This window comes from Uloborus diversus, unplaced genomic scaffold (genome assembly GCF_026930045.1).
Source record: "Uloborus diversus isolate 005 unplaced genomic scaffold, Udiv.v.3.1 scaffold_374, whole genome shotgun sequence".
Taxonomy (NCBI): Eukaryota; Metazoa; Arthropoda; class Arachnida; order Araneae; family Uloboridae; genus Uloborus; species Uloborus diversus.
The window spans coordinates 65,758-90,287 of NW_026558543.1; the positions used below are offsets into that span (position 1 = coordinate 65,758).

Below are 24,530 nucleotides of genomic sequence, written 5' to 3' on the forward strand. Positions count from 1 at the left end.
TTTAGAAAATGCAATTTTAAAATACCATTGAGGAGCATGAAAGACTCTACATTATTAAGATTATCACATCAAAGCCCAAAGGCCGCCGAAATGTGAATTTCAAACATTTTTTGACGAAACATTAAAGTATTCTGTACGCTGCACAAACTTACGGTTTCGGACCCCTCAGTTTAAAAAGAAAATAGGTTGATAGATGTTAAATGTGACAATGTTGAAAGAATTCCGGTGGTCCTCAGAATCTCCCCCCCCCCCTCTCCTAATATCATCGAAGATCGCGTAAAATTTAAATTTTTGGGCTTCAATTTTGAATAATTTCCTAAGAGAACAGCAGAATCCACTCCCGCCATAACATGGAATTCCAGTTTCGAAAGTTGCTGGAGGAAAGCACTCGAACCTCTCCCATTTTTTAACATTCCCAAAGATGGTCTAAAACTGGGTTTTTAAATTAACAGTATCAAAAATTTTCTGGGAAAGTACTCCATCCCCTCCTCTCTCTCGGCATCATCAATGAAGAACGTTTTAAATCTCGTTTTTAGTGCTTCAATTTCGAAAATTTTCCCGGGTGAGCCTCCTGAAAACTCCTTTTCCTAACATCACTGAAGGTTAGCAGAAATTGCGTTTTTGGAAATTAACTTCGAGTAACTGCCGGTGCCCTAGTCTTTACCAAAAAAGGCTTTTAAGACTTCAATTTGAAAATTTTCTGGTGGATGGCCTTGGAATCTATCTCGACTTAAAATCACCAAAGATCTTCTAAAACTGCGTTTTCAGAGCTAATATTTTTTTTTTTAAATTTCAGAGGAGAGCCCCCGGAACCGCTCTTCATAGCATATACTCGAAGATAATTTGAAATTCTGTTTTTGGATTTCCACTTCCGAATAATTGCAGCAGGAGAAACCCTGAATCTACGCTCCCCTGACATCACCAAATATTGCCTAAAATTGAGTTTTTAAGACTACAATTTCAAAAATTTTCCGGGGGAGAGGCCCCCTGGACCCCCCTGTTTCAAACTCAATGTTAATCTTTCCATTAAGTTTATATGCTAATACTTTAATGGCTCCCAGAAGTCGGAAAGCTAAATCCACTTTCTCTCTTTGTATTGATACATGAGTTTGAAAAAAAAAAATTAAGGGGCTGCCAAACTCGTACCCGAACCCTCCCACCAGGTTTTTGACCTCGTATCGAGTCTGGGGGTCGTCAGGGTATGGCAGTATAAAAACGGGAATGTTTATGACAGGGGCCAGTAATGTGTGTTTCTGTCGAGGGACCCATCACGTTCTAAGACGGCCCTACCCTAGTAAAAATGACCGGCTTCTGCCACCTTAGAAAAAAGCCGGTACCCGCCTTCAGCCGTCTTGCTGCAAGCCGGTACCGCCTTCAGCCGTCTTGCTGCAAGCCGGTACCCGCCTTCAGCCGTCTTGCTGCAAGCCTGGGTACCGCCTTCAGCCGTCTTGCTGCAAGCCGGTACCGCCTTCAGCCGTCTTGCTGCTAGCCGGTACCGCCTTCAGCCGTCTTGCTGCTAGCCGGTACTGCCTTCAGCTTGAAGCTGGTACCGTCTTTGACCACCTAACTTGAAGACTGTCAAAGGCAGTACTAGCTTCAGGCAAGATGGTTCTATCACCTTTACAGCCTTTGACTGTCTTGATCAAAGCCGGTATCAACTTTCACCCCAATTGGTGAAGGCTGTCATTGCTCAATGCCACATTGTACCAAAGAGGAAAATCTACAGTTAAGTACCGATGACAATTTGAAAGATCAAGCAAGCAATACTAATTTGGTTAATGATACAAAAAAAAAAAAAATCCATTCGGTACCATCAAATCAGACAAAATATTGAAATTCTTGTCAAAAGGCACACGGCAACTAAACTTTGATTGCATACTTGCATACTTTTTATGATATTATACGTGCAGAATATTGATAGCTATAAGATTAAAATTTTTGTTCGTATAACTTCTTTTTTTTTTCACTATTCTGCAAACATAATAACAAAACATTATTTAAACTAATAAGATGCCAATTATAAGTAATGGATAAAAAATAAAATTACTTTTTTTCCCCAAAATAAACAAAAAAGTGTCAGATTGTGATTGTCTAGTTTCTTTTGGGTAGGATTTTTTTTTTTAAAGCATTTTCTAAAGAAGGGATGTTATCACATTTTCGATACCTGAAATTGAAATCACTCACTGCATTTATAAAGTAAGTAATATATTTCATCGAAGAGGTTTATGATATGTAATCATATAAGCAGTTTATGAAACCATTAAAGAGGTAAGACTCTAAATGCTAAAAAATTTGTAAATGGTGTCAACATGTGCAACAGGAAGAATTAACTGACTATCGATGTCAACTACACTTAATGTGGTTCAAATAATGATTTTTAGGCATGCATTCATGTTCCTAATTTAACACAGCATTTAGAAAAAGACAAAATACTGAGAAAACAAATTATGCATCAAATATGATAGTGCAGTGAAGGGCTACAAGACCAAACGGAGGCTTGTTAGCATTTGAACACTTTTATTTATATTTTAAAACAATGTAAATTATTGTAGGACAAAGGTAAGTCAAAAAAACATTTAGTTTTAATTTTTAAATGTTATTAGTGCAGTATGATTTTCACAGCTCTCTTTACAGGGCTGCTTGTTGTCTACAAACGAGCCGAGCAACCATGAAGAGCAAACGTAAACAAACAAATTCGTTAATAAATAAACTGATGCCATTTAAGTTTTTCTTGAGTTAAAAGATGGCGAAAGAAATAAAAACTTTTGCAACATTTTATTTTATGTTCAAACTTAAACCTATTCTTACTTAAATTTTAATTATTTTCCATGAAAATCATTAGCATTTCTTTGAAACAATTTTGTTGAAGAGCCTTACAAATTTAAAATTTATAGATTTGCGGTGATGTATCCACACTCTCCCGAGTATTCGTACTCCTTCAGTTAATTACCTACTCCTACTTCTTCCGCAAAAATAGAATGTTGTGTCTACGGCTGTGGTCTACGGCATGCCGGCATGGAGATTTGACTTTCCAACTTGTGTGAGTCACAGAACGGCTTGTTTTCACTGTATCGTTATCGAACATTGAAAAGTTATTTTTTTAGTGTTTATTCAATCTCTACACACCCATATCTCTACAATGGGGAACAGGCATGATAGCTAAGTAATATAGACGCACGCCGTTCGCAGATACATTTGATGCTGTGCAGTTACGTTTGCGGTCTATAAATATATATGCTCACAAGCACACAGATACAAGCGTTATGACAACACTCATTGAAATGGATTCGGTCAAAATATATGTTTGGTTGCCTACCAATATGCTCGGGTAAATACATACATACAGACTTTGTGGAAAAAAACCCAAATTCAATTAGAGGTAATTAAAAACAAAATTTATGTTGAAATTTCAGTGATAATTTTTCACGACAAAAATACTGCTTTTCTTTCTATAAGGAAGTAAAAGTGGCTACTCCTTATGTTATCAGAAAAGGGTAAAAAATTATTTTGAAGGAATTTTCCGGGTAACCCGAGGTGGAATGAGCCCCAATTACCTTGGATTTTCAAGCTGTATTGTACATAAAGAAGGTCTGTGCTCAGCAGTGTCTACTCACCATTCATTTGAAGTCGACACACACACTCAGGACAGGATTGATCTGAGGAAGACATGCTCTACTGAGATGGCGAAACGAAAAATCTCGAAGGGGCAGAACAACCAAAAGGCCCTGCTTGGGGCCAACGGGAGTTCCCCCGTGACCGCGGCGTCCCTTCCCCTTCACGCCGGCAATAATTCCAGCCAAGACATGACGAAGAATGATGACTCGCAAAGCCATTGCTCGTTTACATCAGCATACTCCGACGATGAGATGGAAGACTACCCAACACTCGAAGCCACATACAAGGATTTAGGCATCGCATGGTCAGGAATAGGTGAGACTATTAACAAGTCATGATATGCAATTTTTGAAGGACTTAAAACAAAAACTCGTAACCGCAGGAAATAGGATAAAAAGTTTCTTACGACGAAATCGCCAAAGGAGATGCGGTACTACTGAAGAGAGTCATGTTCAGACACATGCATAACCCAGAAAATATTACTACAGCAGCACCAGGAGGCAGAGATCCTGCTCAAGAAGGTCGCCCATTTGGAAGAGGAAAACAAGATCCTTCACCAAAAGCTGAGCGGCGCCTCTAGCCAAAAGAAAAGAAAACCGGTCGTGCTTATCAACGCTGCCAATCCTAAGACCCTTATCGAGGAAATCAAGAAAAAGAACCCTGAAGAGGATTTTCATCAGGGAGGAGGATCATTACCCCCTCTTCCGAAAATGGCCAAGTTGAAGTGGAGAACTACGCTAAAGATCATGCTATCGACTTCCACACCCCAACCATCGCCTATATCCCTCCAACCCGTGTCGTAGTTAAAGGACTCCCATCTGACATTGGCCAGGAGGATATCAAATCTGCATTCTGGCAACTTCAGCAAGACGTGATTCACGTACTCCAATTCATCAACCGGAAAGGCCCTCTCCCCATCTTCTGCGTACATCTCAGGAAACTCGAAAGCAGAGAAGAGGACATTTTTTTACGAAAAGAATGAAAGTCGGGGATTTCATCGCCCATCTGGAGAAGCTGCATACCCGTTGTGGCCCACTCCAATGTTTCCGTTGCCAAAGGTAGGGGCACTGCTCCTACACCTACATCACGGAAAGGTGCGTCTTCTGCGCCGGCCCTCACCGACTGCAAGACTGCCCCAATAAAGAAAAAGGTCCCTTCTGCACCAACTGCGGATTGGCTCATCCCGCCAGAACTCTCGACTGCCCTTGGTGCCCCCAGATGAAGATGCGCTCCTGCCCGACTTCCGTACGCAACCCTGGGGAGAAAAGCTCCCTCCTCCGGTGAGAAATGCTCACTAACTTACTGCCCCGTTCGCGGGGACGCAATGTAGCTTCGGCGTTTTGCGTTATACAAAGATTTACTTCCTTCAGTTTTGGGGTAAAAGAGCTCGGCTCTGTAGGCAAATTCAAAGACCGACCAACCGACCAGCAGTGTCTAAATCTGTCTTGTTAATATTTTTCCGACCATTGTTAGAAGGTCCTGAAATAACTGTTGCACATTCCTGTTGGCTTACAACAGCAAGCTAAACTCTTTAGTGTTTTCATTATTGGTATAAAAGTAATATTAATCTGATTGCTTTGAAATTGTATTTATTGTATTCTTTAAACTTAATATAATTTTTTTTTTTTACATTCTTTTTAAAATTAAAGTATATTTTCCCCCAATTGGGGGAACTAAGTGTCCTGTTTGCATTTAGTTGTTGCTTTTTAATCTATTGTTGCTAAATGTCACAATGTTGTATGTAATCTCAGTATTGTATGAGATTACCCTAAGCACCACCTTGTTTTTTATTATATTTGGGAATATATAACTGCTTTGCATTTGAATCCATCTTCTTCAAATCTTAAAATACAATAGTAAAAATCATATACTTAGGCAGGGTAAAATAGGAATTGTTTTGTGAGATGCATTAAAACTGTAACCTTTTGTGTTATTTGCATAAGCTTTATCCTTGTCATTAGTATAGTAAGCTGGCGGTTTTTGGGCAGGCGGTAACAGTTGGTCAATGCCGGCTTTCATTGCCCTAGCCGGCTGAAGCCGGTCTCTACCGTCTTGGTCTTAAGACGGTTAAAGCCGGTCGTTACCATCTGAGATAAAGACGGTCAAAGCCGGCATTGACCGTCTTTTGCCGCCTGTCCAAAAACCGCCTTTAAGGCGGTAAAAGCTGGTCATTTTCACTAGGGTAGTCTTTCACCCATGAACATCATAAAACAGGGCAATTAAGTTACTTGTTATGACTGCAGAAAAGGACATACTAAACAAGTAGTGTTATCAAGTATATTCAATCGAATTCCCGGCAGTATAAAAATACTTAAATGGACAATTACAATCACAAATTTCCCCCCTAATAAGATTTAGCTAATACTGTATCAATTTGTTCACCATTAAAGCACAGAAGTGTTCCTATCAGTAGAATTTCCTTTAAATAAAACATATTTAGTTGTTAAGAATAATTTCCTCATATTTAAGTGATATCCCAATCGTTAGGTAAAATTTAATATCTATAAGAGCTATGGGGCCGCTACATCTAATGCCAGGGCCGATTTTTTCAACCAATCCGCCACTGTTTACGGGTCCACAGAGAGTCAAGGCAAGCCCTAGTCAATTTTTTACTCCCCCCCCCTCAACAAAAACGAAAAGAAGCAAAAGAGGAAAGAAAAAAAAATATAAATAAAAATTTCATTTCTATCCTGTGTCTTTACCGACACACAATGTGGTCGTTTCCGAAATTTTAAAAGTATTTTTTTCTGTAAGAGCATGCTTAAAAACATAGGATTTGTCCATTTTTAGCCTACTTTCCCAGTAAAATCAGAGAAAGTAGAAAAAAGAAAATAATGAATTTGAGCTCTGAACTTAAATTATGTTTTTCACAATCACGAGTTGTGACAGGACTGAAGTTATTGTTTTTAGAAATGGCTCCTGTGCCCCAAGCCTGTCCCTTATCCGGGGCAGTTACATATGTATAGTTGTGTGTGTTTATGCACGTAGGCCTGTGTAAGCATGCATGTGCGTAACATGGACGCCACCGCCCAGGAGAAGTGGATTCCGGGGGACACTGCTCAGGACCAGAGGAGCCGAGCCTGCAGAGACCGGTGGGAGATGGTGCTGCAGAGGCCTCTGGTCCAAGCTTAAAAAGGAACCACAAATCAAGGACGGTCAAGTGACAACAATAAGCAATCGAGATTGCTCAAAAAAAAAAAAAAAAAAGAAAGAAAAAATGAAAGAGGGGGGGGGGGGAAATACGAAGGAAAAAAAATAAATAAAAATCAAAATTGTTTACTAGAAAATAATTAACTTAAATACCAAAGGAGTAAATTTCACTCATAATTTTAATTCAGAAATACTTCTTGTTGCGTAATTCTAAATGAAAACAAACGATTCATAAAATTCAATTTAGCTTTTAAAAAATGTTTTTATACAATGCTATAATATCTAAAGAATAACAATTTGTAGAATATTTTGATTTTGCTCTTTTTTGTTAATGATCAAAGTTATGAAAATTTCATTTTTAAAACTATTGCAGTTTATTTTATAACACCTACAACAAGGGTGCCTAGTGCGCTCCTAGAAGAAGCTGTCATGGCGCTGATTGCGCCATTGAAATTTTTAGGGGGGGGTGTTTTGAGGGCTATTTTGCTTATTTTGGGGGGGGAGCTCTTGAATCTGATGGGGGGGGGTTTCGCGTTTTTTTTTGGGGGATGCACCCTAGGTTTTAGGGAGGATGAGCACAGCCTCACAATTTTGTATTAGTTTTTTTGTAATTACTGTAAAACCCTTCTAATGCGGACACTAGTAGGATAAATTTTTTTGTCCGCAATACAGGGGTGTCCGCAGGACAGGGGTTTAATAATGTTATTGGCCTTGGAATCGGGGAATTAAAAATTGTCCGCATAAGAGAAATGTCCGCATTTGAGGGGTGCTCGTTAAGAGGGGTTATTTTTTTAAGCTAAAATTTCATGTAAGTTGCCAATTGAAGGTGTGAAGGATTTCCCACACCTCTTAACACTCTATGTCGTTTGAAAGAGATTTTTTTTTTTTTTCTGTATCAAAGAAAGCTTGTTCCAACTTTCTCAATTAGTTAGAACAAAATACATAAGAGTTTCTATTTTAACGGAAAATTCTAGACTCCACTCAATTCAAGTCCTTAGCTAAAGAGAAATATATATAACGAGAGACCACGAATTTGAAAGCGACTTCTAAAACGTACAAAACTGCCGTTTTAAAACTGCAGACTTATAAGTGCTCAGGAGCCCCTTAGCACTTATAACTCTGCAAGTTAGAACAAATTAGTTTAAAACCTCTTGAGAGGGGTGCTTTTTGTTCCAAACGGAACTCGTAATGCGGTTTGAATCTGGTTCTCTCCAATTGACGATTTTAATCTTAGCGAATCAAATAAGATTGCGGAGCAATCTTCGGAGCTGGTGAGCGTCAACGAGCAGGGAGCAGAGCCCCCTGTTTTTAAAAACATAATATCTTTTTCTTTTTTGTTGATATTTTAACTGAGGTATCAATGACATGAAAAAAATATAATTCCCAAAATATTTTTTATTCGATGATTAAAAATTAATTTTGAACTTAGGGAACGCATATATCCTCTACGGGCGCCCATTACGCAAAATTTTAAGAGGGGCTCAAATATTTTCCCCATGGAAAATATTTGAGCAAGATATTTTCCACGTAGAAACCTATTTTAGTACAGAATAGAGTTATTAAAATTTGACGTTTTTAATAACTTAGTCGTTGATGGCTGTGGAAGAAATGCTTTTAATTTTGAAAAGAAAAAAGTACTAAAAGCAAGGAAGTTCTAATTTCAAGGGAGGAGGGCTTGGGCCCCCACTTGCCTCCCATATGGGCGGATATTCCTTGATTTTTAAGGGGGTACAAGTGAACATTTTTATACAACTATATGCCTGACATTATTTCCTCTACAATAATTGCGATAAAAAAAAAAGAAAAAAAAATAGTAAAAGAAGAAGAAAGGACATGAATGCATTTTTCCGTACCCCGTAAACTGTAGTTTCTTTTCATATATCTTGTTGTTACATAAAGAAAGTACGATCCGTAGAGCTGGAAAAGCAAAGAAAACTGAAAATGCAGTAATTTTCAAAAGAGAAAAATGGTTTTCTGATTACATTATGCAAATGAAGGTAATTAGTATACTTGAGAAACATATCAGGGGGTTGTTACTATGACAACGAATGAAAACATCAAAAATATTTCAATAGTATATGAACCGAAATTCGCATGGCTTTCCTACGCGATACGATTTTTTCCATTTGACTAGGAGTAATGATTTTCCAGGAATGCACTTTAAATTATTAAAACTTTTAACTGTAATTGATTAATTTTGTTTAGAGTTGAGTTAAGTTTTTTTGAACAGAGGCTGTCCATGAATGATGTCACACTCTTGTCAACATATTTGACCCCCATCCCCATAGGTGTTACCGGGGGTTGGGGAGCAACTGAACTAGGGAGGACTAGATCAGAGGCAAGAGCACCCAAATGGGAAGTTACTATCCTCCCAAAAAAATTCTGCAATCTTTTTCCGTTCTTTTTTTTTAAATATGCTTCATGTCTTCTCTCATTACATATTGGCACATGTATGTGAGCAAGTTCGTATTTTTTATTCGGTAAAATTTCGAACTTCATTCTGTTTATTGAGAATCCTGGCCGTCCTCCTCCCCTTAAAAAAATAAGTTCGGGGCACCCCTCATCAAAACATGCTTAATTCCTTATCTACACTTGTCCTTGCACTAGTTCTTCCATTTTTATTCAAATACAATTTGTAACTTTTTTTTTTTTTTTTTGAAAAAAAATGACTTATATGCTTATTTTTAGGCCCTTTGTACATACTGCATCATATGCATGTCTAGTATTTCTAATTACTTTTTAGAAGACAGAAGTAACCTTGCTTTAGAAGACGAAAGTAACTTTATGGGCTGAGAAAAATCTCATCGAATTTTACTGAATGATTAAAAAATAAATAAATACTGATTATTAAAAAAAACCCTAGGTTTTTGAAGTTGTAATTTTTATTAAAAAAAAAACTTGTTTTGAGTTAAATTAATTTATACTGTTCCTTTTACGCACCTTTTTACTCTCACATAATTAGTCACATCCCTTAATGATTATTTTATCTTTTTCTTTTGAAGTTAAAATTTTGAACCTTAACGGAGAAGATCGGTTGACATATATTTTTAAAAATATTTTAAAACTTTTTATTTAAATAAACTTGCATGTTTTACAGTGGTGGCCAAAATTATAAGGACAAAGGGAAAATCTCCAAAATCTTGACTGCATTTGGTTGGAAAGTTGTGCAAAATTTATGATTGGAAACTAATGGTAAAAGAAACATTTTTAATTACTTTTATTGAAAATACATAAGAATTTCGTACTCATAGATTGAAGTTTGAATTATGACATTCCTGAAATATGGACAAAATGTAAGCACAATTATATTTGTGTGTTCTAAAAAGCAAAATTTGCTTGTTTTTTGTTCTGCTCAATGCACTACATAACGATATAAATGCTTAGTAAGCGATTGGGGATGTCATATTCTATGTTTGAAGTCATGCCACCTGGTACTAAGCTTAAAGAATTTGAGAAAAGGAAAGTGGTTGATTGAAAAACTTCACAACTTTCTATACGTCAAGTAACTACAGAGATTAGTCATTTAAAGTTTTCTCAAAAATCTAGGCAAATTTATAAATAACTAATTTATAAATAACTAAAATATTGTTGAAAAATAAGAGACATTTTAATTTTCAGTTCTTAAAAACTCATCAGTATTTCTATTCCCAACTAAGAAAATATTTCATAACAGGGTGTCCGGAAAGTCCTTGACACAACTTAAAAATTCATAGAAAAGCTACCAATTGTCGTATCAATATGCGGTTTGTCCTATAATACTTATTAACAGGTTCAAGAATTTTTTACGACATCGTAAAAATAAAATAAATTAAAGTAAAATAAAAATTAAAGGGAAAAAAACAAGAAAAGGATGAAAAAAGTAAAAAGTAATTATTTGTAATTTACATTGACGTCTGTATCATTACAGTAAGAAAAACAAATTCTTAGTGTGACGATACAGCCGTCAATGTAAATTAATTATAATCACACTTTTTTCCTTTTCTTTTTTTCCCCTTTTCTAGCCTACTTTCCCAGCAAAAGTCAGAGAAAGAAGAAAAAAAGCAAGAAATAAGGCTTAATGCATCTTGAAAATATCGCAAAACGAGCTGATGTGTGGATCACATGACTTCCTTTTACTCCAATATTATGTCATTTCCCCATTATTGGCAATTTTAATGTGATTCAATTGTTTACTCTCTAAATATCACCAACAGTGGCCAAATTGAAACCAAATTAAAAACAAAAATTTCCAAATCTATCGCCAGGTTGGCGACCAAATGACTGGCGATACATCGCCAAGTGTCCGACAATTTATTACACCACTTGAATTTACATCGAAATTAACAATGATTTTCCCCCTAAAAGGGGCAAAAGACCTCCTTAGTAACATCCGAATGCAACTAAAAGGGAAGGTGCACAACTAGGCCCCACTAGGAGTCTACGTACCAAATTTCAACTTTCTGGGACATACCGTTTTTGAGTTATGCGAGATACATACACACATACGCACATCCACACATACATACATACGTACATACAGATGTCACGAGAAAATTCGTTGTAATTAACTCGGGAATCGTCATTATGGATATTTCGCGTGTCTATACGTTCTTAGGCGTGTATCCACGTGTGGTCGAGTCGAAAAAAAAAAACTCAATATTCATTCGGAGGTGAGTAAAATGGAAATTAAGGTCGATTTTTGAGTGAAATTTTTTTCGCGAATACAGTACTTCCTTTTTTTTGTAAAAGGAAGTAAAAAACGGCATCCAGCTCTTGGCATTCATTTGAATTTCAGCGTTTTGAATTTATATTATGTTTTTCACAGTCATGAATTGCGATAGGACCCTATTCGTTGTGTTTCTTGATTTTACAAATGGAATGGAAATGGGGAAGAAATTCGCACCCTTCATAATATTACAGGTGATTTTCTAAATGAGGGAATACGAGGCATATCCATAAGAAAAGAAATGGTAATAAGAATGCAGTAATAAAAATATAGATAATATTCTTGCCAATTTGCACAAAGACTTATCGTAAAAATTATATTTACAGCGTATACCGTTCGGTATGGTATTCTTATTTCTAATCAGTCTTAAATGATGGGAATTAGTTATCTGGAAATTCGGTATTTGATTAAGTTTTGCTAATAAGTTCATCTATGTAGATGTTTTTCCTGAAAACAAAACGTGATTTTACACACACACACACACACACACACACACAAAGTTTTTTAATGTAAAATCTGCTTGAGTTAAGCTTTGAAGGAAAGTAGACGATTTGTAACCATGACGACGAATATTAGTCTTTCTAAGAAACATCAAAAACAACGAGCTAGACTTATTTTTGTCGTCATGGTAATCTGAAAAATCACAGGAACCGCAGAAACGGTCAAATTAAGTAAATAAACAATTCGCACAAGCACATTAATTACGTTCCTTCTCGGATGCCGAAGTACTTCCCTGCCAAATTAGGTCGAGATTCGACGTAAACTAGATATACTGTTGAACACACTTACATCATACGCACATACATACACATAATGTTCCTTGTTTCATTAATAGGGTTTTTTTTAAATGAATAAATCAATTTTTTTGGAACAGTTTGAAATTTTTTCGAAACATACATATTTCTAGTGTCTTTTTATTGCTATAGCATGAAAAGAGTTAAGAATGAAAGTAGTGTTAGATTTAGCATTTTTTAAAGAAAATAATTTGGTCAAACTTCTAGCATACAAGTAGAGGAATTCTTCATTTTATCTGTAATCATTTTAGCCAATATAAAATGACCGTATAAGCTAAGACGATATAAGAATAAATTCAAAGGCCGGAAATCGATGCAGCAGTCCTCCAAAAATTGTGCTCTGCTGTAATTCATTTTGAAAGAGAATTTTCTAAATAAGTTTCACAAAACCTTGAAAGTAACTTTTATAATTACAAGTACTAATATTAAATTGAAAATTTAATGAAAAAAAGAAAGTAAACATCCATTTTGTATTTTGACGTCTGGAATTTAAATTATGTTTTTCGCAATCACGAATTGCGATAGGACCCTACTCGTCGAGCGTCTTGTTTCTACCAATGGAATGGAATCTTAAATGATGAGAACAACTAATTTGGAAAATTTGTATTTTGTAGAGGTTTAACTTCATTTATATTGGCGTTTTTTCCTGGGAAAAAAAAGCAATTTTACACAAAAAAACCTTTTTTTAATGTAAAGTCTGTAAGCCCTGAAAATAAATAAATAAATAAATAAAAATAAAATAAAATAAAATAAAATAAATAAATAAAACAAACTTAGACTATTCGTAACTACGGGGAAGAAAATTTCGTTCTCTAAATAAATATTTAAGACAACTGTCGTAATCTGTAATCATAGTAATCTGAAAAATCAGAGCAACTTCAACTTTGATCAGATGAGAATAATAAACAGCTCAAAAAAAAAAAAAAAGGATTGCCAATCATATTAAGATGAACTTTGGTCAGACACGTATAGTCTGACACATAGGATCAGAATACATATAAAGTTTAAAAATCGCAACATTGCGATCCTTCCATGTTAGAATTGCTCCAACTAATACAGATGACATTGGAAAACACGGAAAAGGAAACATAATTACAAATATTATTGGGGTAAAACTAGGCAGCATGACGTAGGCAGGGGTGCCCACTCCCAATAAGAGCAAGGGCGCATTCCCCTAAATATCGCGAAGACCCCTCCCCCCCCAAAAAAAAGAGCAAGAGCCCCCCAAAAAGAGAAAAATACCAATCAAAACACCACCACTCCCTAAAAATTTCGATGGCGCAGTCTGCGCCGTGATCCCCTCTATAGGTGGGCACCCCTGATGAAAGCTACGCATATCCTAGTCATAGCACTTCAACGCTGCTAGATTAGGTTTGCCCTAACTATAATAAAACTACTGACGAATCTCGATAACTCGAAGCTTATAACTGGAATATTCCTTTATCTCGAAGTTCTCACTGGGTCCTAAAATTTTGAGACTGCTGCGGAAACTTCCCATCCTTGGCACTTCGAGCTATCGACAGTTAGCTCTAGTTAGTCGCAAAAGCAGAATCAAGAGGGAAAACTAAAAATTCTTTTAAAAGCCTTAAAATAAATTTTCAAAAAATACCATTTTAAAGATTTTTGAATTTTTAAATTTTGAAGTTTTGAGTTGTAACCAGACTCGTCATTTACAGGGTCAAGAGGGAAAAATGGTCCACTTCGTAGCTTTTGAGAAATTAATCTTTTCTCTAGAAAGAAGTAGACGTATTTTTCGCTGCTTTTCGACACAATTTGCATTGATTATATCTATTTTTTGTCCCTCTCCCCTCCTTTCCCGCCTCTCCTAGGAAAAATTCGAAGTGACGAGCCTGGTTATAACACTGAAGATTGTCGGAAATTAAACACAAGTGATTAATACATTTTTTTTTTTAATTATGTATAAACTTGAGGTGACAAACCAACACCTCACGGTAGGAGGATTCTGGGTTCAATGATTTGTTGTGGTTTGACACGGAATAACTCAACATCGATTTCCTGAGACTTTCATTACAATGCAAAAAAAGGCGTTTTAGATAAAGTATGCAAGTTTTTAAGACAAAATAAATGGATAAATGAATAAAGCAAAAACAAAGGAGGATGGAAAAGCGCACGGAGAAAAAAGGGTCTTGTTTTGTTTATAACGAAAATTTATGTTGATCTTTGGCAACACTTAGAGAATCGCGCTACAGCTGTTTTATGTTTTCATTATTATGTTGTGGAAGCGTCTGGTAGTGGAAAGGAACTGTATTCATGTCAGTATTAAAAAAGAGTTTATTCAATTGCTATAGCATTTAAATACTGCTCATGGCTGCAGAAACTGGTAGAAGAGGGCCTAAACCAACTGGATTGATTGTTAGGCCACAAGCCGTGAGGTATGTTTGTAAATATGCCATCGCCAAATTTTGCTCTTGTGTTTACAAACCAGGTAAACACTGGGCTTGCGTCATGTTATTGTTACTGTTATTATCGCGTACTGCGCAATAAAAATTTGACATGTAATGGCATTTGACTTCTAAATTTTAATTTCCTCTTACATTTTGTTCTGGATATTTTCACATTACATATTAAATGCTTTGTGAATAAATTAAGATAAAAATAAGTTTGTTTACGTAGTTATAGATTTTTACGATCTCCAAAGAAATTGCTTCACCTAACTACTTTTGAGTCTCGTAATGTTTTATTTTTGCTAATTAACTCTTTAACTACATTTAAACTATATATTTCTTGTTTTAATAAATTTAATCAAGGTCGTTGTATTTTCAGTGATAAATCTTATGTTGAAAGTGTTGTTGGATTTATTCATGAAGTGGTTCCGCAGGTAAGAATTTCTTTTTTTTTTTCACAGAAAAGAAAAAAAAGAATATTTATTAATCTTTAGTCATGTTATCATTTTTGCACGTTTTTCTAATCATTTTAACTGCATTTTCTTGAAGGTCCATTCCAATAATGTAAATGTATCTCGCTCTTGAAATTTAAATTTAAGGTGGTTGGTGTGCTGGGACCTTGTTTTTTTTTTCTGGTCCAAATCGAAAAAAAATAAAAATAAATGAAATTGTATTTTTCAGTTAAAGTTTTATCACTAAGTTTGGCGACTTGTTTACTTTTTACCTTGGCAGCAATAAAAAATTATTTGAAGTGAATGGTGTTGTTTACATGTATAAAGCAACCCTAGAACTAAGAAATTTGAAGTTGTTAACTGTCCTCAACTTTGAAATTTTTAGTAAGCAATTGTGATAAATAAATTAAAACCAACAAAAAATAAAACATGCACCAAGTGACGTACCTATAACAAGTAAAGCTCCAAAAAAGTTGTATTTTTAATAAATTTGTCATGCTATTGGGAATAAGTTGTATATGACTCAATTATATTGTAAAAATAATATGCAGAGTGCATTATAAAAGTAATGAACACGTTTTCCCCCCCTGAATCTCCATCAAAGCTCATTATATGTGGCGGGAAAAAGTAGTAGTGATTTGCCCTTAAAATCTTGACTAGGCTCAGCTTGCTCCTATAAGCCGGAGTGCCGGAAAATCAGGCCGGGATCTGCGTACCTGCAGACCCCATGTCGTTAAGGGGCCAACGGCCCAAGAAAAAATTGATATAAGCTAACAGTAAGACATTAATGTTGCAAATATACACTGCTGACCTCTGGGTTTTAAGGTTTAACCCTGGGTTCAGTTTGGTTTTCTACAATCAAGCTACCTGAATGATTTTTGAAATGAGAATTAAGGCTAATTCATCCAATTTCTTCCGCTCACCATTTATATTGAGTTGTAAGATATTCACTCTCCGATTTTTCGATGTGTCCCTGGAAATAAAATGGTCTGATGGTTGAATGATATTCCATCAAATTTTGTTTGTGGCTTGAAAAGAATGCTATGGAAAGCAATGTAAATACTCGATGAAACTCTTCCACAACAACTCACCCAGTTCACCTTTGTCAACTACTTGGCCCGCAGCAAGATAACAGTGGTTCCACAGAATCCCACCACCATCCTGTCCGGACCTGTATTCTTGTGTCCCCCCCCCCCCCCGCTTAAAGAAAAAGCTCAATATAAAGCATCAGGAGTTTGTAAGTTTGTAGGAAACATTCAAGCCCATTTTGCAAAGTTCCTTACAAACAATCTAGACAAGGACTTCCAGGCGCCCAAATTTGCGATTGCGCACATGTATTAATGCGAGAGGTTCATATTTTGAAGAGTTTGTATGGTTTGCACAAGTTGGATCAATTAATCAGTTTATAGAACCATGCTCATTACTTTTATTATGTACCTTGTAAAACAATGCCACAAGTAATGCATGGAATAAATTAAACATAAGGCAAATGCAAATGGACCAATGTACCCTGCACTTAGACTGTGGTGCTCCCCCCAAGAGCAAGGATGCACCCCCCTAAATTTTGCTAAAACCCCCCTTAAAAGGAGAAACTGCCCCTCAAAACAGCCGTCCTAAAAATTTGAGTGGCACACTCTGTGTCCTGAACCTCCCCCCCTTTTCTAGGTGGCCCCCCTGCTCTTGGGGTACGTTGGTCTGCCTCAGTTCTGTTGAAAAATTAATATGAACTGAGCATTTTAAAAAAAAATTGGGATGATGAGAAATGTTTAATGAACCTCATGTAGGGAGGGGGGGGGGGTGTTAAACTGCCCATTTAAGTTTTTGATCAGATAAATTATTTTTAAATTAAAAAAAACGCCTTAAAAAAACACCAAGGGACTAAAAAGCAAAAAATAACTGATTACACTTACATACTATTTCCTACCCAAAATTAGAAATGAAATTTATTTTACAATTCTAGTACAAAAATCAACTAAACTGAACACCCAGTTATAAAACAAACACTGATTTTAATTACTATACGATGAATTATTTTAAATACCTAATTATATACGATCTCTTAATTTTGAATAACCATTTAAGTCGGGCTTCCTATGAACTACTTACTACCTAACGTAACTAACAACTCACCGATTCCTGAATTAAACACTAATTTAACTAAACACGAAGTTAGTCTTTAAAACTAAACCTACTCCCTTACGTTAGCTAGTACATATGTTAGCTAGTACATGACATTGAGGCCTTACGCGCATGTCGAGTAAGAAAACGTCGAGCACACGAGTCTGAAAACATCTAAGATGAGCATGATAGAAAAAGAAATGGACCACATCGTCTCAGAGACTTCCGACGACTGTAAAGAAAGGCTTTTTCAAATGCGATATACAAAAAAATTTTGCCTTCATTATTATTTCGACTTTATCAAAGTTTGCTTTCCGATAGCAAAGTCAGGAGTCACTAAAAAACAACAAAAATCGCTTTAAGTTTAAAATTGTATTTATTAAAGTTGTAAATTGTAAATTAGATTTCACAACAATATGTATCACACAACCCTTGATAAAGCTGTCATAGATTTAGGAAAATAGAACTTTGCAAAGGACGAGTATATACGTAGCTCTCAGCATAGTCAAGACTTAAAGTAATAGCACGATCTGATTTAGAACTCTTTAGACTTTTAACTAAACCTCACGATGAGCGAGCATTAGTAGAAATGCAATAATTGATACATCTCATTTCTGATGAAAAGTATAGACTGAATTCAGTATCTAGTTAGAAACATTCAAATGTTTACAGTTTCCCAAACTGCAAATAAACTGTAAATTGCTAGTCAAAAAATTGTAAATTGTAATTTGTAACATTGTAAATTGTTAAATTTTAAATTGTAATTTATATTTCACAAGAATACATGTCATGTAACTCGTGATGAAAGTCGCATGGTTCATCAAATGCCCCCATTATAAATGAAGATAAAAAATTCCACTAGAATAAATTTTATGTTTGCATTAGAGAGTCTTTGATGCAAAATTTTCATTATTATTACTTTAATAATAATGTTTTTTTGCAATTTCTTATTTATGTGTAAAGAAAACACATACCTTTGTTTTATGCCATTTTTTTAAACGATGAATTTTATATTTAATCGTTCATGGGTGAAACTACATGAAATTTATTGTTACTTCCTTTTACAAAAAAGGAAGTATTGTATTCTCAAAAAAAATTTCACTCAAAATTCAGCTTTAATTTCCATTTTGCTCACCCCCAAATTAATGTTGAGTTTTTGTTTCAACCCGACCACACGCGGATAAGTGCATAAGAACGTACAAACACCCGAAATATCCATTTTGACATTCCCCGAGTTAAACACAATGACTTTTCTCATGACGTCCGTATATACGTATGTATGTATGTGGGTAGGTGCGTATGTATGTCGCATAACTCAAGAATGGTATGTCCTAGAAAGTTGAAATTTGGTATGTAGACTCCTAGTGGGGGTCTAATTGTGCACCTCCCCTTTTGGTTCTAAAGAGGGTTTAGAACCCTTTGGGTGTTTCTAAAGGGGTCTTTTGCCCCTTTTTGGGGAAAATCATTGTTAATTTCGATGTATATTCAAGTGGTGTTATAATTTGGCAGACACTTGGCAATATATCGCCAGTCTTTTGGTCACCACGTTTTGTCGTCAAGTTGGCGACAAATTTAGCGATTTTTTTTTTTAAATCTTGTTTCATTTTGGCCACTGGTGGTGATATTTATAGAGTGAACATTGAATCGCTGCATAACTCAAGAATGGTATGTCCTAGAAAGTTGAAATTTGATACGTAAACTCCTAGTGGGATCTAGTTGTTAACATATAGACACGCGAAATATCCATTTTGACGATTTCCGAGTTAGTTACAACGAGTTTTTTCTTGACGTCTGTATATATGTATGTATGTATGTGCAGATATGCGTATGTGTGGATGTGCGGATGTACGTATGTGTGTATGTATGTCGCATAACTCAAGAACAGTATGTCCTAGAAAGTTGAAATTTGTAACGTAGACTCCTAGTGGGATCTAGTTGTGCACCTCCCCTTTTGGTTGCATTCGGATATTTTTAAAGGGGTCTTTTGCCCTTTTTTGGGGGAAATCATTGTTAATTTCGATGTAAACTCAAGTGGTGTTATAATTTGGCAGATACTTGGCGATACATTGCCAGTCTTTTGGTCGCTAAGTTTTGTCGCCAACTTATAGAGAAATTTGGCGTTTTTTTTTTTTTAAATCTTATTTTAATTTGCCACTGTTGGTGATTTTTAGAGAGAAAACTATTGAATCACATTAAAATTATCCGCATTGGTGAAATTACATTAAATTGGAGTAAAAGGAAGTCGTGATGCACACATCAGCTCGTTTACCCATAACGTTTCTCTAAAGAACAAATAGGGTAAATCAAAGATTTGGAACCTTAGAGTAAAGTTAGACCCCCCCCCCCCCCCTTATCCACTAAACAAAAAAAAATCATAAAAACCGGTTCACTAAGTGAGACGATATACAAAGTTAATAAAGTACAAATCGCTTTAAATCTGAGTATGATATTTGAAGCGTTCCCTCAATTACATCAAATCCGAACTTGATTACCATTAGACCACTGGGGAAGCACACCGTTTCAAACAAAAAAAAAGAAAGACTTTTCCTTATCGGTGCAGGCAGGGGCCTGCACAGAAATTTTGGGGTCCGTCACAAATGACTTTTCCAGGCTCCTCTCCATATTGTTTACCCCTATAGTCCATCCCTAGTTTAAAAAATATTGCCCCCCCCCCTTCATTCTCAGGCCCGGGCCAACAGGTGTTCTTTCTCCCCCCCCCCCCCGTTTACGCCCTGGATACAGGTGTCTTCGAGTATTTGTAAAACATTGTTCAAAGAAGAAACTAATCCGACGAGTTCAGAACATCCTCCTTTTTTTTAGCCCTGCTAATTAGTATAACCCTATTTTTAAATTAAACTGTCGGCTTGTGAAATAGTAAATCTAGAATACTGGTCAAACTTGAGAAATTAGACACCAGTTACAACATATTATTATATAAGTTCATCGGGAGAGGGGTGTTCTGAATTCAATTCCATTTATATTGAACACTAAATATGTTTAAAAACTGAATTATCAAAAAAAAAAAAAAACATTTTAGTGAATAAAGTAAGTAAGTAAAAACTTTGGTAACACCTATAAGTAAAAAATTAACAGGCGGCGAAAATTAATCATCCATATGCTGCGAGAATTCTCGTTCAAGACGAACCTTTTCTGTGAAAGTACACTGGTCAACGAAAATCCACGTGGCCTGTGACGTATTTCGCTCACTGACGTAGGCTGGATTACGTATCCACAACGTGTGAAATTCAAAGTTTCTTGGATTTCTCCGGGACCCCTTATCAGATCCAGACCAAATTACCATGGGACCATCTGGGAAATATACCCTTCCAAACAAAAAAAGAATTTTTCAAATCGGTCCAGTAGTCTTGGAATAATCGAAAAACATACATAAAAAGCCGCATGACGAAATCATAACCTCCTTTTTTGAAGTTGGTTAAAAATGAAATGTAGAAAAGCAAACGAACGTTCTCCCCTATCTTTGTGAAATAAACAAATTGTGCATGTATTTTTTATACTATAATTATCTTGAATGTTTTTATCCTGATTTAATTATAAAATTTTCTGTAAAATAAATGCTGGATTTTGTTTATGAATTTCAATGTCTTTTTTCAGGCTAAACAAGGGGAAAAAGAGACAATTTTATGGGTTAAATTTGAATATTGTGACATCAATGGTAAGGATGAATGTTTTGGAATTTAAGAGCAATATTTATGAATGTGTCAACAAATTAGAGAGTTTTCTTTAGTACCTTAATTTTAAAGTAAGTAATAATGGTTGTGTTTTAGATTACAGCCTAATACGTGAAGAAGGTGAACATAATGCCAATCATCCTCCAATTTTGATCGCTTTGGGCTATACCAATGGAGTACAGATATGGTCTGTTCCGGTAAGTTCACAAATTTTCTTTTTAATTTATTGAAGTTTTACTGGACTATAACTCATAAATCTTTTTTAGTTTGAATGTATGGTTCCCACTCCCCGTCTTGTTTTTTTAATGGTATAGTCCTATTTGAATCATGTTAGCAAATTCGTAGCCATGACACCTCATTCTCATGTTTCATTTTTTGATTGGAACACTATGTTTAAATTTGAACTAGTGAAAAATATAAAACCTATTGGTGAAATTTTCATCCCATGTAAATCTTTGTCTAACAGATTGATTTGCTTTGAGTAAACTTGAACAGAAAGGTCTTTTTACATTGAAAATTTACGAAAAAACTATTTGGATTTGTTTTAATCTAAAAAGTTTTATTAGCATTCATGGGTATGGGAGGAATTCTACTTTCCTCTCTGGAAATTATTTGTCAAATAAATTTACTTTTAATCATAAAGCATCAAAACTTATTCCTCCCCTCCTTCCCCACACACACAGCTGTCAACTTTGGAGCTGCTTTTTTAGATTTGTGTTGAATCTTACAAACAAATTTAAAAAAAATAAATTACATTTAAATCAGGATTTAGGATATATGTGATTATAAAATGAGTAGAACTATCAGGATCATTAATAGCAAAGATGAACTACTTTTCAGTTCAGCTGGACCCTCTTCTTCCATAAAACTTATACAACTAAAAAACTTGGCCTGGCCCTTCTCGAGGGCAAGACTCCCAGTTTCCAAAACGGAACTGACATGGCCCCTCGTCGACTGGTGAACAATGTTTAACAACAATATCAAGATATTTTCTATCACAGATTATAATCTGCTTGACAATAAGTTAATTTGATCTTGAATGGAGTAGATACTCTAGGGGTGCCCACCTGGGGGGGGGGGTCATTCCACGTCAAATCAACCACAAAAACGGGATTTTAACACCCACCGTCTCGGAATTTGATAAAACTTGGTATACTTCATCCCTTTATGGTTATAAGCAACCCCCTAATTTTTTTTCTTTCAATATCAATTCGTTTTGATTTTATAGCCTTTTGAAATTTGGCGATTTTGCATTTTTTATCATTTTTGAGACACTCAAACTGAGAAGATGTTGTTTATTAAAAAAATTGTTTCTTGGTAAGTAATGCTATAATCTTTCTGAAAATTTTTGCATAAAATGTAAAGACTTTGAACATGTTGATAAAAAATATCTTAATAGTTTTAGTTTACATAAGAAATTTTTAAAAAATTAAAAAAGTGAAAATTTTAAATTTTTTTTGTCAAAAAAAGGTGCTGACATAATTCTGAATTTCAACAAGAGGGTCAGCTTTAAAAATCATAATTTTTTTAAAAAAATGATCATGAATATGTATTCTAACTTATGCAATAAAAAACATTAGGGGACTTTGAGGGATTCTGCCCCCCCCCCCCCATTCTGAAAAAAAAAAAAAAAAAAAAAAAGCAGGAAACATCATACAGACAATCTCTTCCATATTCTTAAAAACAGAATTGTCAGCAATTACGACAAAAATTCAAATATACAGTGTGTTGAACATTGGACTCAAATGTAAAAAAAATCTAAGCTTCTTTTTCATTTGAAATAACTTAAAATATGGGGTAGTTCCACCCCAAATCTACAGTAAAAATGGGATTTTAACATGTACCACCTCAGATTTTGATGAAACTTGGTATACTTCCTTATTTTGTGGTAAAAAGCAACCCCTTAGTTTTTTTTTTCTTTCAATCTCAATGTATTTTGGTATTATAGACTTATCAAATTTTTTGATTTTGCATTTTTTGTCATTTTTAAGACATTCAAACTGAACTGTTGTTTAATGGGAAAAAATTGTTTCTTAGCAACTAATAAACTTACCTTTTTGGAAATTTTCATAAAAAATGCTAAGATTTTGAATATTTTCATTAAAAATATTATAATAATCTTGGTTTATACTAAGAATTTTTAAAAAATTGGAAAAAGAAAAATTTTGATTTTTTTTTTTTGATGAAAAAAGTTATTGTCAAATTTTTAACATCAGGGTCAGTTTTAAAAATCATGTTTAGCAATGAAAAATGATCATGAGTATGAGTCCTAACTTCCCCTATGAAAAAAGTTATGGGTCTTTTAGGGATTCTGCCCCCCACCCCTCTTCAGAAAAAACGAAAGCATCAGAGAAAAGCTCTTCTATGTCTTTGAAAACCGAGTTCCCAACAATTATTTTTTTAAAAATATATACATAAAGTGTGTTTAATATTGAAGTCAGACATATAAATTAAATATTTAAGCTTTTTTTTAAATTTGAAATAGTTAAAAATTGTTTAAAATATAGACATTCTGAAAATAAGATATCATGAAATTTAAAAGTTACAGACAACAGCATACAGATCTGCAGTATCTGCATACAGATTACTGCATTTTAGTTAAGACAACGGAAAACAAAAATTAACTCTTAACACCAATTTATAATCATGCAGTTTCTAGCACTTTCAGGATCCCCCCCCCCTCCCACCTAAACCCTTATGTTTGAGAAAAATTGCTATAGTGGAACTGTATTTTGTAGTAAGTTACCGCCCTAATTCTCCTGGCTTACTAATTCTGTATTAGCTACTAGTTTGTTTGGCTCTCTTGGCTCCCTTAAGAGATTTTTCGCCTCCAGCTCATGTGATTCCTATTCCGGGCTGATGAGTGCTAAAAAGCACGAAACTGCAGTCCTCGGATGGAATAACTGAGCTGGCGGTGTATTTTAAGTATAGTGGAACTGTTTTTCATTTTAGTGTTACTGCTGTACAGCAACAAATTCATCCTTTTCATTTCTTGAAAATAGTTAACACCCCTTAAAAGTTAATAGCTTAGTAATAATATGTTCTAAATGAAGTAAATTACCTTCCCCCCTCCCTTCATAGCAAATGAGGAAATAAATTGCATCTCTCATATTCAATGGATTTTTGTATATTTTTTAATGAGAATAAGAAACTAAATTAGTATTTGCAAGGGAAAAAAACAATATTTGTCCGGATTCCCCCCCCCCCCAACATAACTTGCATCTTTTCCTCAACTGCTTTTGGGAGTGTACACTAGTGCAATGCAATTAAATGCAATAAATAGAATAGAGAAAAGAAATTAATATAAAATGTGCTAATTCAAACTACAACGGAACCTCCATAACTCAACAAACCAAGGAAACATGAAAAAATTTCGATTTAAGTGGACGTCAACTTACTGGGGTTCTAAAATTTTAATTCCTAAAGAGTTTCTGTGTGTACAACTTACTTACTGATGCTTAATATTCACATTATGAAAACTAATTCCAGTGAAGGAATTTTCTATTCTTTTCATTTTCTTTCTTTGAAAAGTATATAGTAAAATCAATAATATATTTGAATATATTGTGAAGCATAAATACATAATTGTTGAAAAGGGATAA

General features: G+C 34.9%; 1 protein-coding gene across 1 annotated transcript in view; it reads left to right on the forward strand.

Annotated features, from left to right (window-relative positions):
* The first annotated feature begins 14,589 nt into the window (after nt 1-14,589).
* Nucleotides 14,590-24,530, forward strand: part of LOC129233390 (BCAS3 microtubule associated cell migration factor-like) — a 70,688-nt gene continuing 60,747 nt past the window's right edge. The window contains exons 1-4 of the mRNA XM_054867424.1: nt 14,590-14,657; nt 15,049-15,103; nt 20,852-20,912; nt 21,025-21,125. Coding sequence (XP_054723399.1) covers nt 14,590-14,657; nt 15,049-15,103; nt 20,852-20,912; nt 21,025-21,125 — 285 coding nt within the window. The remainder of the gene's footprint in view (nt 14,658-15,048; nt 15,104-20,851; nt 20,913-21,024; nt 21,126-24,530) is intronic.